The sequence below is a fragment of the Mangifera indica genome, chromosome 8 (genome assembly GCF_011075055.1).
Source record: "Mangifera indica cultivar Alphonso chromosome 8, CATAS_Mindica_2.1, whole genome shotgun sequence".
Classification (NCBI taxonomy): Eukaryota; Viridiplantae; Streptophyta; class Magnoliopsida; order Sapindales; family Anacardiaceae; genus Mangifera; species Mangifera indica.
This window is the reverse complement of record NC_058144.1, coordinates 9,848,345-9,863,816: the sequence shown is the minus strand read 5'-3', so window position 1 is coordinate 9,863,816 and position 15,472 is coordinate 9,848,345. Positions and strand designations below refer to the sequence as shown.

Below are 15,472 nucleotides of genomic sequence, written 5' to 3'. Positions count from 1 at the left end.
ATGACAGTTAACCCATGAATAGATGCTTGAATTTTTATCTGTTATGAGTATGATTTTGAAATTAGACTATAACTTGGGTGGAAAATAGTTTTTTTTCCTTTTGAAAATTGGGCTTCTCATCGGAAAATTACCTTAACATTTTAAATGTGCATATATGATGAGTAATGTTGTGTTACATATTTTTTTTATATATAATTTAAATACACAAGTGATATATGATAATGTAATTAAATATTACTTTTATCTTTAATTTAAAATCATCTAATCATTTAATGACACATCATTTATGTATCCAAATTATAAATTCAATATATATATATATATATATATATATATATATATATATATATATATAGAGTTTTATTAGATATGATTCGTAATCTTGGTTTATGTCAAACTCAAAGAATGTTTGTATTTACAAAACATAATAATGTTTTATCAATAAAACTATATATACAAACTTTTAATACATAATTTAAGTACACAAATAATATATTATTATATTATTAGATAATTTTAAATTAAAGATAAAGTAACACTCATCCATATAATTTTATTTCATCTGTATTTTTAAATTATATATAAAAATATATATACATATAATATTACTTATATTTTATTAGACAAATATAATGAAAATCAAACAGAAGGAGAGATGAGATAAGTTGAGAATTTAAAAATTATTATAATGTTCACACAAAACTTCACTATTCAACACAACCTTTAAATCGAATAATTCTATAGGTATAATATTATCCTTTTCCATAAAAATAGAATAATAAAATCTTGGTGAAGCCAAACTCTTCAATAATTTCAGCGGAAATAAATAATAATAAAAATAATTTTATTTCCTGCTTGAGTTAATAGATAATATTTATTAAATTATTTTAATATTTTAAATTATAATAACTTTTCTAATAATTGTTGAATCAATATGATCTAATGGTCCAAATGGGAATAATTCTCTTATTAGAACTAATCAAGGTGTTTGGTGAAAGTCAACTAACATAGAATTTAAGTGCTGGGGCCAAAAAATTGATACAACATGTGACATAATCACGTGAATTCAAAGAGATGTTAAAGTTGTATATGCAATTAGAATGATATTATATTTATTAATTTTTTTATTAATTTATTTATACAATCTAATATGTATTAATATAATTATATGATTTAATTATTTTTTTGTTTTTAATTAAAAATTCTTTAACCACATTAATATTTATTAATTTATATTAATAAATTAATATTAAAAATGATTAAATATAGTACCACTAGAGGTGGTAAAAGCTAAAAAACAAAATGTAATTATTTATTTCAAGAATAATATCGTGCATAAATACAAAAAAGCCTGGTATTATCATTTAAATGATGTATTAATTAACAATTTAATTTTTTAAATCTATTTTACTATTTATATTTTGCTATATAACTTTGTATTTATATAGCTTTATGTGAATAATTATTAATACCAAGATCAATTAAATATTATAATTACTTCAGTCCCTCGTATTTACTTTTAGTCCCTTTGATCGTGGTGTAATTAACAAGCCTTTTAGAAACTACGCTTCAGAAACCGAAACGTGATTATAAAGATTTTATTGGACTAACAGGTAATTAAAGCTAAACCTGAGGGGGAACAGTGTTTGTCTCACTGTCAGAGAATCAGAGATGATAAAATAAAGAGCAATTGGTGGTAGCAAAGTAAACTTAATTTTTATTATTATTTACCAAAATTTTAAGAAAAAATATTCTAAATTTTTAATTAAGATGATAAATAACCTATTAATTTTGTATATATTAAAAAAATAATGTATTAGTATTTTTTATTATTTTTAATTAAATACAATAATTATTTATATATATTAATTTTATCAAATATAATATTTAAATTTAAATTTAATAATTTTTTAAATAATTATTTTTATGATAATATTTTATTTTCAGTAGTATTACTTGAACAAACGCACCTTAAATGATAAAATTTTTGTCCAATTCATAATTTCTTTAATAAAAATTTGGTTTTGACAATAATATTAATGTTTTTAAAGTTTAACTAGATTTTTACTTGATAAGGGAAGTATTCTGGTCCATCCAGTGGTATAATTAAAAACTATTTAAATAAATATTAAAATTAATTTTTAAAATAATTTTCTATATAATTATTAATATATTATTTAAATTACGTTACCAAAAATATAAACTTACTCTAATGTCACACACACTATACTGTTATAAGAGGTGTTGGTTTAGGTCATAATAATTGTAATTTTTTTTTTACTGACCCAAAAAAAAAATGATTCACGTTTAATTGTCAACTACATTTTACATTTAGCCAAGTTTGAACTAATTACATTAAGTAAAAGAAAACCTGAGTTTAATGACTAGATACATGATTATTATATCAAATAAGTGAAAAACTTGTTTTTAATATATCTCTCATGCGTTTTGAAATAATACCCTTTTGTTGTCTGGGTGTCATTGTTAGAAATTTGTTTTATGTGGCTGAATATTAGTTAAAATGTTGGTTAATAAAATCAGATAATTAAATAGTTCAATGACAGTTTATGAATGAAATTAAAAGTGATTAATAAGGATAAATACAATACACTTTAAATGTTATGATCTTGATAGACAGTCACTGGTGGACACAAGAGGGGTCAAGGGGGTCACTTGAACATCCTTGATTTTTTAAAAAATCCAAAAGTGTGTCAAATATTTTCATTGTATAATATTAGTTGCAATTGTATTAGTTTCAAGTTTAGAAAAGTTAAAATTTACCCCCTAACATTAGTTTTAAGCTTAGAAAAGTTAAAATTTATCCGTTATATTAGTTTCAATTTTCAATTGTATAATATAAAATGTCCTCTTTCCATTTTGAAAAAAAAATGTTTTACTCCTACACCCTCTATTCAAAATGAAAGTGTTAAAAATTTCAACATATCTCTGTACAAAATTCCAATAAAATAACTTTTACAGTACACCATAAAAATGAAATTACATCAAGGTTATTTTTATAGGTGTGCAGGATCGAGTTTGGTAAAGTTTGAGAGCTTTTTCAAACCAAACTGAGAAAAACAGTTTCAAAAATTTTCAAACTAAACTGAAAAAATAAGTTTTAGTCTGATTTAGATTAAAATTTGAACATATTAAAATTATTCACTTCTAAATGAGTTTAAACTAAATTGACTTTTGAGATTGAATCAAGTTGATTTGAGTCTAACCTTAGTTGCTTATATAGATAATGATATGTTAGATAATATTGATAATAAAGTCATTTTATAATATTTTCAAAAAATGAAATTATATCAAGGACAATTATAAATATATTAGTAAATGAAGTTTTATTAAAACAAATATTTTTATTTATTTTTATTTAAAACTTATTAGTTTTATTCTAATATTGACCCTTCTAAATTTTATTTTTGGGTTGCCATTGTAGACAGTTTAGTGTGAGTTTTAATGAGAGTCCAATAATCTTTTATAAATTAGCTAGGTCTCCTTTCTAAAATTATAACATAATAATTTTATCTATTTAAAGTCGTCATCAAAGAGATTTCAAAGAGAGGATGACCAATCACTACATACAACAAAATATTCAAACAATTCTCGAGGGCTCTATTGATTTCGACATGTAGCTCATTCAAGTTTTTCAATGACCCTATTTTAATTTTTATTTAAATTGATCTATAATTCAGTGTTTTATGTTTTATAGTCTATATGTAAGTATGGTTTTTTCGAATTTAAGTATAACATGTGGTATTTGAAAGGAACGCCATAGATTTAGAATTTGAATTTTAGAACTGAAATTAGTAATTTGAAATTTGTATTCAAATTAATGGTTTTCAATTGATAAATCAAACATTAGAATTAAGGATCAATAATCGAAAACTATATGAATTAGAGGTTGAATTTCAATAATCGAAAATCAATAACCACTAGATCAAATAAATAAGACTTTGAATTTAATATGTTATTAGAGAAGATTTGAATTTATATCTTCTTATACATGAAGCCTCCTTTTGATAAAATTAGAACATTACATTTCAATATACCCTTTAATAATTTCAAAAATTATAATTACACAAGAAAATTAAATTGTAATAAATCAGGGATGTAAAAGTCCAATTACAATTATTTAAACTATAAATATATTTTAAAATATATAGGTTAATATAATAATTTTTGAAATAAAATTAAAAAAAAAGTCTATTTGCTTCTCCTAAGTTTTGGAAAATTGACAGTTATGCAGTCAAACTTTATATTAGGATATTTAGACAAAAAAAATTGACATTTTAAAGGGCTAAAAGACTATTTCCCACTCAAGTTTTAGCTTATTTTCAAAAATACACCAATGATGTTTAAAAACCCAGTCATGTACCTATATTATAACTTCTGTTAGAGATAAAGGTAAAATTATTATTTTATTGTTAAATCCTAAAATTTTAAAAATTTATATCATTTTCTCCCTTAGTTTAGAAAACTAATAATTTTTCTTATAATTAAAATTTAAAAAGTTGTATTTCCTATCAGAAGAAGGGAGAGAGATGACCGGAGGTTGCTAGTTGTTGGAGAGAGAGAGGTTTGTCTAAAAACTTGAAACCCTAGAAGGAAAATGTAGTTTTTCAAATTTAATTATGGGGGAAATTTATTAGTTTTCTCAGCTACTGGATGGAAATGATATAAATTTTTAGGGTTTAATGGTAAAATAAAGATTTTATCCTTATCTCTAACAAAAAATTCTAATAGAAGTTAACTCATAGGTGAGCGTTTAAATTTTTGAAATGTCATAGGTGTCCTTGGCGATTTTAAAATTTTGAAGGTGAGATCAAACCTTTGGTGGAAGTACTCATTTGGTCTGGGTATTTTCCCCAAACAAGGTGGGTTCACACCGTGTGACAATGCGACTTAGCCATGGTAAAAAATTTCCAAGGGACAAAGGGTTGTTTCCTACTCAAGTTTTAACCTAATCTTAAAATCATATCCATGATAAATAAAAATTTAAACACCTATTTATAGGTTAACTGTCATCAAAATTTTCAGTTAGAGATAGGAGTAAAATCGTTATTTTATCTATAAACCCTAAAACTTTAAAATTTATATCATTCTCTCCCCCCCCCCCCCCCCCCCCAAGTTTTAAAAATTAATACTTCACTCAAATTTCAAAGTTTGAAAAGTTTAGATTTCACTCCTAAGGTTTGTTTTCTTTTTTTGATCACCACAATTCGTGCCAACGATGGAAGTTTTCCATCCATATTTTAGATTCGGTCACGAAAGACGACAAAAGACAACCACCCACCATCATGAAGGATGACAAAACGTTGTCCTTTGTCGTTTGACATGTCATCTTTTGTCACTTTTTCCTAATTTGGATGATGAAGAGTCATTCTTTGTTGGAAAAGATCGTCGCTTCTTCTTGATCAACAGTCGAATTCCCTAAGCCACCGAAGATGAAACCTAAGAAGGGGGAAAAGTGATTTTTTAAAGTTTAATTATGAGAGAAAATTATTAGTTTTCTAAACTAAGTGAGAGAAATGATAAAAAATTTTAAGGTTTTAGTGGTAAAATAAATATTTTACCTTTGTCTTTACCTGCAAATTTTAACAGAAGTTAGCTCATAGGTGGATATTTGGATTTTTCATTTGTCGGAGTATACCTTTGAGATTGGACTAAAACGTGAATCGAAAATTGTCTTTTGGCCAAATTTCTAACCACCACCAGGTATGGCTAGAAATGAGTCGAGCACGAATAGGGCCCGACTCATTTTGGACTAGCTTGGCTTGGGCTTGTTGAGCTCACTCAATCACATATTCGTATTCAGGTTTATTTGAGCTAAATTTGTTTTGAGTCTGAATAAATTCGCTTTGAATCTAATCTCATCTTTAGCTAGGGTTGGAAGCGACATCGTTTGCTAAGAGTTTAAAAAAACCAAGCACGACTCTAGTTCGAATTTAGATTCGTTTTTGGTTTTATTTCCTAGCTTCTACTTGAATTCGTGTTTGTTCTCTTAGGTTTATATTTGGATTTATTCAAGCTAAGTTTATTTCGAGTACTAACAAACTTGTTTCTATTTCAGCGTGACCGCCAAGGCTTAGTTAATCATCTTTTTATACTTTCTAAATCAATTTACACTATAAATATGTGTTTCCATCCTTTCCCAACTTTCTCTTCTTACTTTTTATCTGTGTCTTTCTCTCTGCCAGGCATAATCCCCCATTTCTATTGAGAGAGAAACGAAAGAGAGAGATTCTAAAATCCACTAACTTTTCGTCTTCCTCTATTAACCCGAGCATTTATCGGTTCTTTCACTCTCTTTTTTTTTACCTTGACTCGACGCCACCAGGTTCGATCTAAAATATATCATATTTTTCTCAGATCTGAATTTTATTCTATTGCTTGTTTGAACAAAGTGAACTCTAGGGTTTTTGTGTGTACGAATTCGTTGCTTTGTTTTACAGGTGTTGGAAAATGTATTAAATTGTATTGCAGGTCAAATTGTGTGGTTCTTTTTGCGAAGTTTAACGCTGGTGCTTGTGTTGTGCTGACGTGTTATTGTTTGGAAACGAGAATATTAGTGTAAGGGGGATTCGTTTCGTACGAAGCTGAACTGATTTTTTTAACATCTGAATGTAGATTTGTGTTAGATGATTCTATTTTTGTTTTTCTGTTGTTGAGTTTCTCTTGCATTGATGGTTGTTTAAGGGTTTAAATTGAGTTTCGTTGTTACTTTTATTGTTGCGTTTTGTTTGTGGAGGAGTTGTTGTGAAAAGAATGTCAATATAATGGAAGTTGAGTTTTATGAATATTGGAATATTTGAGAATTAAACTTGTTACTGTAGTGAGTTTGATTTACTCAATTGATTTGTTTGGTTGAGGCCAGTTTCTAAAATTTCCTTTCCTTTTATAGAAGTCAAGTGCATGTGATTAGTGGTACCTTTATGACTTCTATGTAGAGATTTTGAAGAAGCATTTCTCTCTGAAACTTAAAGATAGATTTTATTTGTATTCTGACATGTATTATGTTAGTGGTCAAAATCATGGTTGCTTAATTTGCTTTTTAATCTTGTAAATGTGTGGTTTGTAGGATATTTTTTGGTGATTCCCTAGAAATGGCTGCTACTGCAACTGCCTCTAGTATCAGATATGCACCAGAGGACCCTAGTCTCCCCAAACCATGGAAAGGCCTCGTTGATGGTAGAACTGGGTATCTTTACTTTTGGAATCCTGAGACAAATGTAACCCAGTATGAGAGGCCTACAAACTTTACTCCTCCACCGAGGTCTTCCTCAGTGCCAATAAGCTCTTCTGTTCAAGTTCAACAATCTTCGGAAGGACAACATCGTGATCGTAGTCCTGAAAAGGAAGATGATAGGTATGGTCAAGGGACCAATGGTGGATCAAAGCTTGATGCTGGCTCAAGGGGAAATCAGGTATATGTTGCACTAATCTCTAAATTTGTTATTCAACCTTTGGTGTATGTTGTTGTGATATTCTTTATCTTGATAAATCTTATTATATGTGCCCTCCATCACAAGGTAGATAAGTCTTCCCATTTTATTGATCTTTGATGTATGTTTTAATAATGTACTGAAACATTATACATTTTTTTCTTGTCATTGTTGCTAATTGGGCTTAGACTTCTTACCTTCTTTAGGAGAATATAGTTATTTCTTTTCTCTCTTTCTCGTTCATAAGTATGGATAAGCTTTGTTCTCCCATGTTGAATTTTTTTGGTATGTTTAGCCAAATTAATTTTACAGAAGGTATGGATAGCTAATTTCCTAAAAGGAAGGATGCATTCAGAAAATTGACTAGTTTATGCATTTTATTTCAGAAACTTAGTCATATAATTCCATTCCTGTTGGTGAGACAAAACTTATGTCATTTCACGTGTTAAATGAAAATTTTAATGCTATTAGTTCATTATTTTTTGAAAGAGCTCAAGAGGAGCAGCTGTTCAATCACATAATATCCCAAATGGAACAGCAATTGTGGGACATGGAGGATCATCTGTGAGAGGTTATGGATTGTCAAATGCTGCAGTCAGTTTGTCTCCTGATGCTTATCGCCGGCGACATGAAATAACTGTGACTGTGAGTATCTATGAACTTGTTTCATGGTTCTGTATCTGAATTTTACATTTGGTGGCACTCTTTACACATTCCATTGAATTAGATTTATTTGGCGCTTTTTGCATCTCTTTTTCCTGCTTCATTGTTAAATTGATATGTTCTTGGGTACTCTGTCTTCTTTTTCTTTTCAAACACACCTGTTTTCCTAAATAAACATAATTTTATGTCATTGGTGTATTAGCATCTGGGATGGTGAGTTTTGGAGTGGCTAATGTGTGTTTTTTTAACAGTTTCGCATCTATTGATGAATTACCTATGCTAGTTTAGAATATTTGTTTTCTTCATCTATTGCATGATGTCTTCTTTTCCTCGCACCTCGATGACGACTTTTTTCCTTTGCAACTCTTATTAGGGTGATGATGTACCTCCACCTTTTATGTCATTTGAAGCTACTGGTTTTCCTTCTGAGATTCTTAGAGAGGTATAAGTTTTTGCTATTGTTCTGTTCTTTTTGTCTCTATTCAATACTGGCAGCCTGGATTTCCTGTAAGTCATCTAAACCACATAAACTGAGTGTTTCTTGTGCTCATTTTTGCAATTGCTGGAGGTCCAATCCTGAGTTTCAGACCCATGTTAATTTATTTGCCATCTGTACTTTTTATCGCAGGTGCGATATTTGCTCCTGGGGAGCTAATGTCGTACACTGTGTGCCTTTTCGTGGGGGCCTTGCATATAATATGGAGTGCCCTTTTACGGTGGACCAATGTATGGGGACGGCTTTCCAAATCACCCAAGTTCGTGGCCAGGACTGCTGTTGGTGATGATTCAGTCTGCCACTTGGTCCTTATGGAAGAAGAGGTCTCCTCCTGCTCCAGCTTGCATCAGCAAGCATTGGCCAGTTGCTAATGGAGGATGATGCTTCTTCTGACATTAGCCAATCTACTATAAGTCAAAAAAGAAAACAAATCAATACTTGAGGCCAGCACCTCTGCTTACTGGGGATACGGGATTTGTTCTTTTTCCAGGTACACAATGCCGGATTCTCTGTACCAACTCCAATTCAGGCACAATCGTGGCCTATTGCTTTGCAAAATAGGGACATAGTAGCCATTGCAAAAACAGGATCCGGCAAAACACTGGGTTATCTAGTTCCAGGCTTTATTCACCTGAAGCGTCGCCATAATAATCCTCAATTGGGTCCTACTGTTTTGGTATTGTCACCAACAAGGGAGTTGGCTACTCAGATACAAGATGAAGCTGTGAAGTTTGGGAGGTCATCGAGAATTTCTTGCACGGTAAGTGTCCTTTAGTATGACTACTTATTATATGTAGATGTTTTATGTGTGGCATGTATTCATGAATTCAATCATGTGAAATTTTATGATTTACTTTGGTTTGATCTGATGGCGCTTTTGTATGCCTCTGTTGAGGAATATGCATAGTTGTACTCGGAGTCCTAACCGTATAATTGTATGGGGTTTCTTAATGTGTCTAGTCTGTGTGGTTGATTTATGAACTTATATTTCCTGAGGGTATAATATTATTTTATGGTCTGTTACTTGATCTATATGTTATTGGCTTATGCATCATATTAGATTCTATTAGACAGCCTTTCTGGCGATGAGATTATTAGCTGCATTAAGGCTTCCCATGATGGCTTTTTATACATGTTATACTGTTTGTCTGTTAAATATGTGTGGAGGGGCTTCACTGGGTTGTTAGCTAAAAAGGTGTAGACAGAGGAGTAAATATATTGATTGTGTCTCCTGGCTAACTGAATGATATTCTTTAGATGCATGTTATTGGAACTGTGTTCAATTTACTTTATGAATTCCTTTTTTCATGCATAATATGAGATTCCTTTCATTTTCCCCACAGCTTTATTGTAGTAATTTAGTACTTAGCAATTAAAGGTAGATATACTTATATAAGAAGAGCTTCTTACTTATTTTAGTCATCATATGGTTTTGTTTAAGTGTTTGTATGGAGGAGCACCCAAGGGTCCTCAGTTGAAAGATATAGACGGAGGAGTAGATATTGTGGTTGCCACTCCTGGTCGCTTGAATGATATTCTTGAGATGAGGAGAATCAGCCTCAATCAAGTTTCTTACCTTGTGCTTGATGAGGCTGATCGCATGTTAGACATGGGCTTTGAACCTCAGATAAGAAAGATTGTGAAGGAAGTGCCTGTCCGTCGCCAAACCCTCATGTATACTGCAACATGGCCGAAGGAAGTTCGGAGAATTGCAGCAGACCTATTGGTGAATGCTGTTCAGGTCAATATTGGCAATGTTGATGAGCTTGCAGCCAACAAGGCCATCACACAGGTTTGAAGTTTACCATTCTTGAACTTGATTAAGCCCAGCATAGAAGGAAAACTATATAACTACAATGTGTTTGAAAAGCTTTGTGTGTATTATTAATACATGAAATTTCAGTCTGTTGTCTTTGGATGTGAAACATATTTCTGAATTTCCGCGGTAGTTACTGTTACAACGGTTATTAATTAATCTATCTTGTTTTTTTTTTCATTTTTTTATTTTTATAGTATGTAGAAGTATTGGCACCCATTGAAAAACACAGAAGATTGGAGCACATACTACATTCTCAAGAACCAGGATCAAAGATAATTATATTTTGTTCAACAAAAAAGATGTGTGATCAACTTGCCCGGAATCTTACACGCCAATTTGGGGCTGCTGCTATTCATGGAGACAAATCTCAGGGTGAGAGGGATTATGTGTTGAATCAGTTTCGTACTGGGAGGTCTCCAGTGCTTGTAGCCACTGATGTTGCCGCTCGAGGATTGGACATTAAAGACATCAGGTTTGTGGCTATTTCATTCTCATCTTTTTATATGATTTAGATGTGTTTGGTTTAGGTGTTGCTGGCCACACGATTGGGTAGCCAAATTACTGCCATAGTGAGAACCTGGGTCAGAAGGTATAGGGTAATTATTACCAGTTCTTATGGGCTGATTTATTTTTAACACTATGAATGTGCTCTCTTCAAGTGCGCCCCCAGGCCTTGTTTTATGATGTAAACTCAATCTGAACTGCTTGAATGACTTAAATGATTAATTCCTTGTAGTGTGGCCGCTGCTTTTAATGTATGCTTATATTGCACTAGAATTGATGTAAAATAAATTTGACAACATGCATCGTCTCCAATGAGTAATACAACTCTTTCATTTATGTTTCCAGGGTGGTTGTCAACTATGATTTCCCCACTGGAGTTGAGGATTATGTTCATAGGATTGGGAGGACTGGTAGGGCTGGTGCTACTGGACTGGCTTATACGTTCTTTGGTGACCAGGATGCAAAGTATGCTTCTGATCTTATTAAACTTTTGGAGGGAGCAAACCAACGAGTACCTCCTGAACTTCGTGAAATGGCCTCACGTGGTGCTGGTATGGTCAGGCCTAGACGTTGGGGTACCGGTCCTGGTGGTCGTGATGGCGGTCGTGGTGGACGTAGTGATTCAGGTCATGGGGGAAGGGATGGTGGGAGGGGTAGTTGGAGTATTTCTAGTTCCTCTTCTAGAGGTGGAGGCCATGGAGATGATCATGAGTCACGTGACAGGTATATCATTAATTTTCTTAGTGTATATAAGTTGTAAGTTTTCTCTTAGAGTTGTCTGTTATATTCTGATGTATATACCTAGTAAGTTTTCTTTCTAGTGCTTTGGTTTTCTAGAAACGCCTAATTCATCACATTCTGAATCAGGCATCTGGAATTTTAAATTTTTTCTTGTGGGTCAAGGAATAAATAAAGCCAAGTACCAAGAAATAAAGTCTTTAGGTGGATGTACCTTGTTACTGTTTTTCCCTTGCCATGCCCTTTCAGGTACTGGATTTGAATTGATCTGGCTTGAGTTTGATTGCTAGTTTGGCTCAATCAAGTTCCCTTTATAGGTCAGCTTGCCAAGCTTGTGAGCCTTGGGAAACTTGATTTGAAATGGCCAAAACGAAGTTATTTTGACCAATTATGCATCAAAACAATTGTTTTGGCTAGTCTATAGTACGGTGTCAAACTTGAGTTTGACTCCTCTTACTTTGAGCTAAACTTAAATTGACCCAAATTCAAACTTGGTTTAGTTTAAATTCAACCCTAGCTCAAGTCTTATTACAAGATAATGCAATCTGTCCTTTTTTTATATGTTAAGCTTGTGACCATGTGTTAGAAGTTATGCCTTTGCTTCTTATTGACAGGGGCCGCTACTCTGATGGGCGTGATAGGGGTCGTAGTCCTAGTCGAAGCCCTGACAAAAGGTCTGGCTGGGGTGATCGTAGTAGAAACCTTAATCGTGACCGCAGCCACAGTCGGAGCCCACCATTTGCACGTGGACGCTCTCCACTGCGTAGCTTTCACCAGGCAATGATGGAACGGGGTCGGACATCTCCACCACCTCAGCAACGTCAGCCACCTTACAACGGTGACAGACAAAGGGAACACAAGAGTCCATTTCGAGAAAGATCACCAAGGGGTGCAAGTGGTCAACCTTATTACGGGGAAGAAGATGAGGAAGGGATGATACACCCAGAATGAATTATGGAACTAGGTCATTTTTGAGAGCCTGGAAGATGGGCAGCATGATTACTAAATCCATACTTGGAAAAAATTTTGTTGATCTGATTGTATCTCTAATGCTGCTTTTTGCCGGTTTCAGTCGGTTTCAAACTGGCAGTTGAGGCAATTGTAAGAGTAACAAGGGCTATGAAGTCCCGTTTTGGTGAATGTGTCTACCTTAATGAAGGGTCAATTAGGTGTTGGTCTTTTAAGTATATGTAGTTTCTTAGTTTTTAGTAAACGAAATATGGAAATAGACGTGTATGTAGCACCCGAAGCATAACAAAGGTTTTTTCTTTTAAAATGTATTGGGCCTTGTAATTCTATGACTTTCTTTTATAATTATCAAAGTCTGGAAGACGAGCCTTATTCGTTGTATGAAGGAAGTGGCCGGTGTAAAAATGAGTCATTTTCTGTAAAAGCAATGTTGAAAACCTGTGAAGAGCCCTATTTCTTACCCTAAAAATCAAGCCTGTCTCTTCCACAGCAAGCAAGTTATGATCTCTAAACGAAGGCTGATTTTCATCTGAGCTGCTCAAGAGCAGAGTGAAAGTCAAGTTTGAGTCAAGTATTAGATTCATTTGTTCATTTGTCGATTTGAACACTTGAATTCAAGTTACTGTGAATTGAATCTACAATAATATTGTTTTTCCATCAAGTTTGAATTTAAGTTTGTCAATTTTGAGTTGATTATTTAAGGTTTGGATTGATCTTGATCTGGGTATTATTTGGGCCCGCCTGGGTCAAACCAGCTCTAATGGATTCTACTCTTTATTTCCGGTTGCTCTTACATTTAAGATTCCAAATCCTGGCACAAAATGGATTTGGGTTTTCATTGTCGATGGTGCTTGAAGGTCAACGATCATGTTGAGCTACTACCACATGATTGTCATTTCAATGAACCAAAAATCCCGCATCGATTATCTTACCCAGCATTTCCTATTAATTACAAAGTTTCATTACTTTAGGGTATGAATGATGTGACACGTACCATGAACAAAATGGGCAAAAGTCCACAATTGTGTGTTAAAATTCATGACTTGCTAGCTCGTTTTAACATTTAGGCCGAAGGAAAGACAATTTCCCACCTAAGTTTGAGCCTATTCTTAAAAATATATTCGTAGTTTTTTAAAAACTTAAACGTTCATTTATAGACTAAATTATGTTAAAATTTTCTATTAAAGACAAGAGTAAAATTATTATTTTATCACTAAACTGTAAAAACTTATATTATTTATTCCCTTAGTTTTGAAAACTAGCAATTTCTTCTCATGATTAAACTTTGAAAGATGTATTTTCCCCCCTAGGTTTCAATTTTTCAAGCAAACCTCTCCCTCTCCGACAACTAGTAGCCTCCGATCATCTCTCTCCCTTTTGTCGATCTTATCCTCGTCAGAGAAGACGAGTTTTCGTCTGAACGAAGACAAATCATCTTTATTGAAACTAATCGACGAAGCCAATTCTCGTCTTTGTTGAGCGACAATTTCGAGCTTGTTTTCATCAAGTTACGATTTTGGTCTCGTTTTCATTGATTCTAGTCTTACATGATTTATGGTGATTGGATGGTTAGAAATTTGCTCGTTTCATTTGGAATTGTCGCTCGACAATCATCGATTTTGATCTCTTGATTCATTTGGAATTGACAAAGATGAGAATCTATCTTCGTTGATTCGTCTTTTCCAACGAGGATGAGACTAGAAAAAGGGAGAGAGACGGTTGAAGGTTGCTAGTTGTTGGAGAAGGAGAGGTTCACTAGAAAAATTGAACCTTAGGGGAAAATGTAGTTTTTTAAAGTTTAATCATAAGAAAAAATTGTTAGTTTTTTAAACTAAGAGAGATATAATAACTATTTTACTTTTACCTTTAATAAAAATTAACTTATAAATAAATATTTCAGTTTTTAAAATACTATATAAAATTGTTAGTTTTATTGATATATATATATATATATATATATATATATATATATATATATATATATATATATATATATATATATATATAAATATACCAAAATTTGGGTGAAAAATAGCCCATTGGCCTAACCTGTCCCGATGAAGATCCTGCAACGACAAACAAAATTCGACCAAAAAAAAAAAAAAAAGCTCACGTAGTGGACCTGTAATCTAATGTACACACTTTAAGAGTAAGGAAGAAAAGAAATACATCATAAAATTCAGAGATTAAAGAAAAAATAAAAGTGAACAATAATTTTTTTCTTTCCCCACTATAGATTTTACTTCACCTTTGAAAGTAATACAGTAATAGTCAATGTGTTGAAAAATCGAATCAACCAAGATTCCATCTATAATTCGATCCGAATTTTATATAAATTGTTAACTAATTAAAAAATTAGTCAAATCCGATAGAAACCTTAATTTAAGAGAATTTTTATACATATTTGATTCTAAATACAAGAGAGTTAGTGTTATTAAAATTTGAAATCAAGAACTCATAATGAATTAAATACAATTTATATAAATTATTTATACTTTAACATTGTGTATTATATTATCAATATAAATAAATAGATTCAAAGTTATACTGATATTTTACAATGGTAAATTTAAGAATGTTTGATAGATGATATTTATCTTGATTAATTAAATAATACTATATTGATATAAAATATTAATTAAACTATTTATGATTATTTATTTAATTATAATGGATTAGATTAAAATTAATCGATTAAACCAATCAAACCGTAAATCAGTAAAAAATCTGGTCTGATTATTACTTTGTTTTTAAAAACAGTGGTAATAATTGTAAAAAGAAAGTTGAATCTATTTCTGTGTGGGATGGAGATACAGTATTTGATCATATGGTTAA

The 15,472-nt window shown here is 31.6% G+C and overlaps 1 protein-coding gene across 1 annotated transcript; it reads left to right on the top strand.

Moving 5' to 3' along the window:
- The first annotated feature begins 6,141 nt into the window (after positions 1–6,141).
- Positions 6,142–13,022, top strand: LOC123223621 (DEAD-box ATP-dependent RNA helicase 46-like). Its single transcript, XM_044646877.1, has 9 exons — positions 6,142–6,343; positions 7,085–7,430; positions 7,938–8,093; positions 8,485–8,553; positions 9,098–9,367; positions 10,049–10,399; positions 10,621–10,898; positions 11,276–11,653; positions 12,283–13,022. The coding sequence occupies exons 2-9, from the start codon at positions 7,110–7,112 to the stop codon at positions 12,617–12,619; spliced, it is 2,160 nt and encodes a 719-aa protein (XP_044502812.1). The 5' UTR covers positions 6,142–6,343; positions 7,085–7,109; the 3' UTR covers positions 12,620–13,022.
- Positions 13,023–15,472: the final 2,450 nt, after the last annotated feature.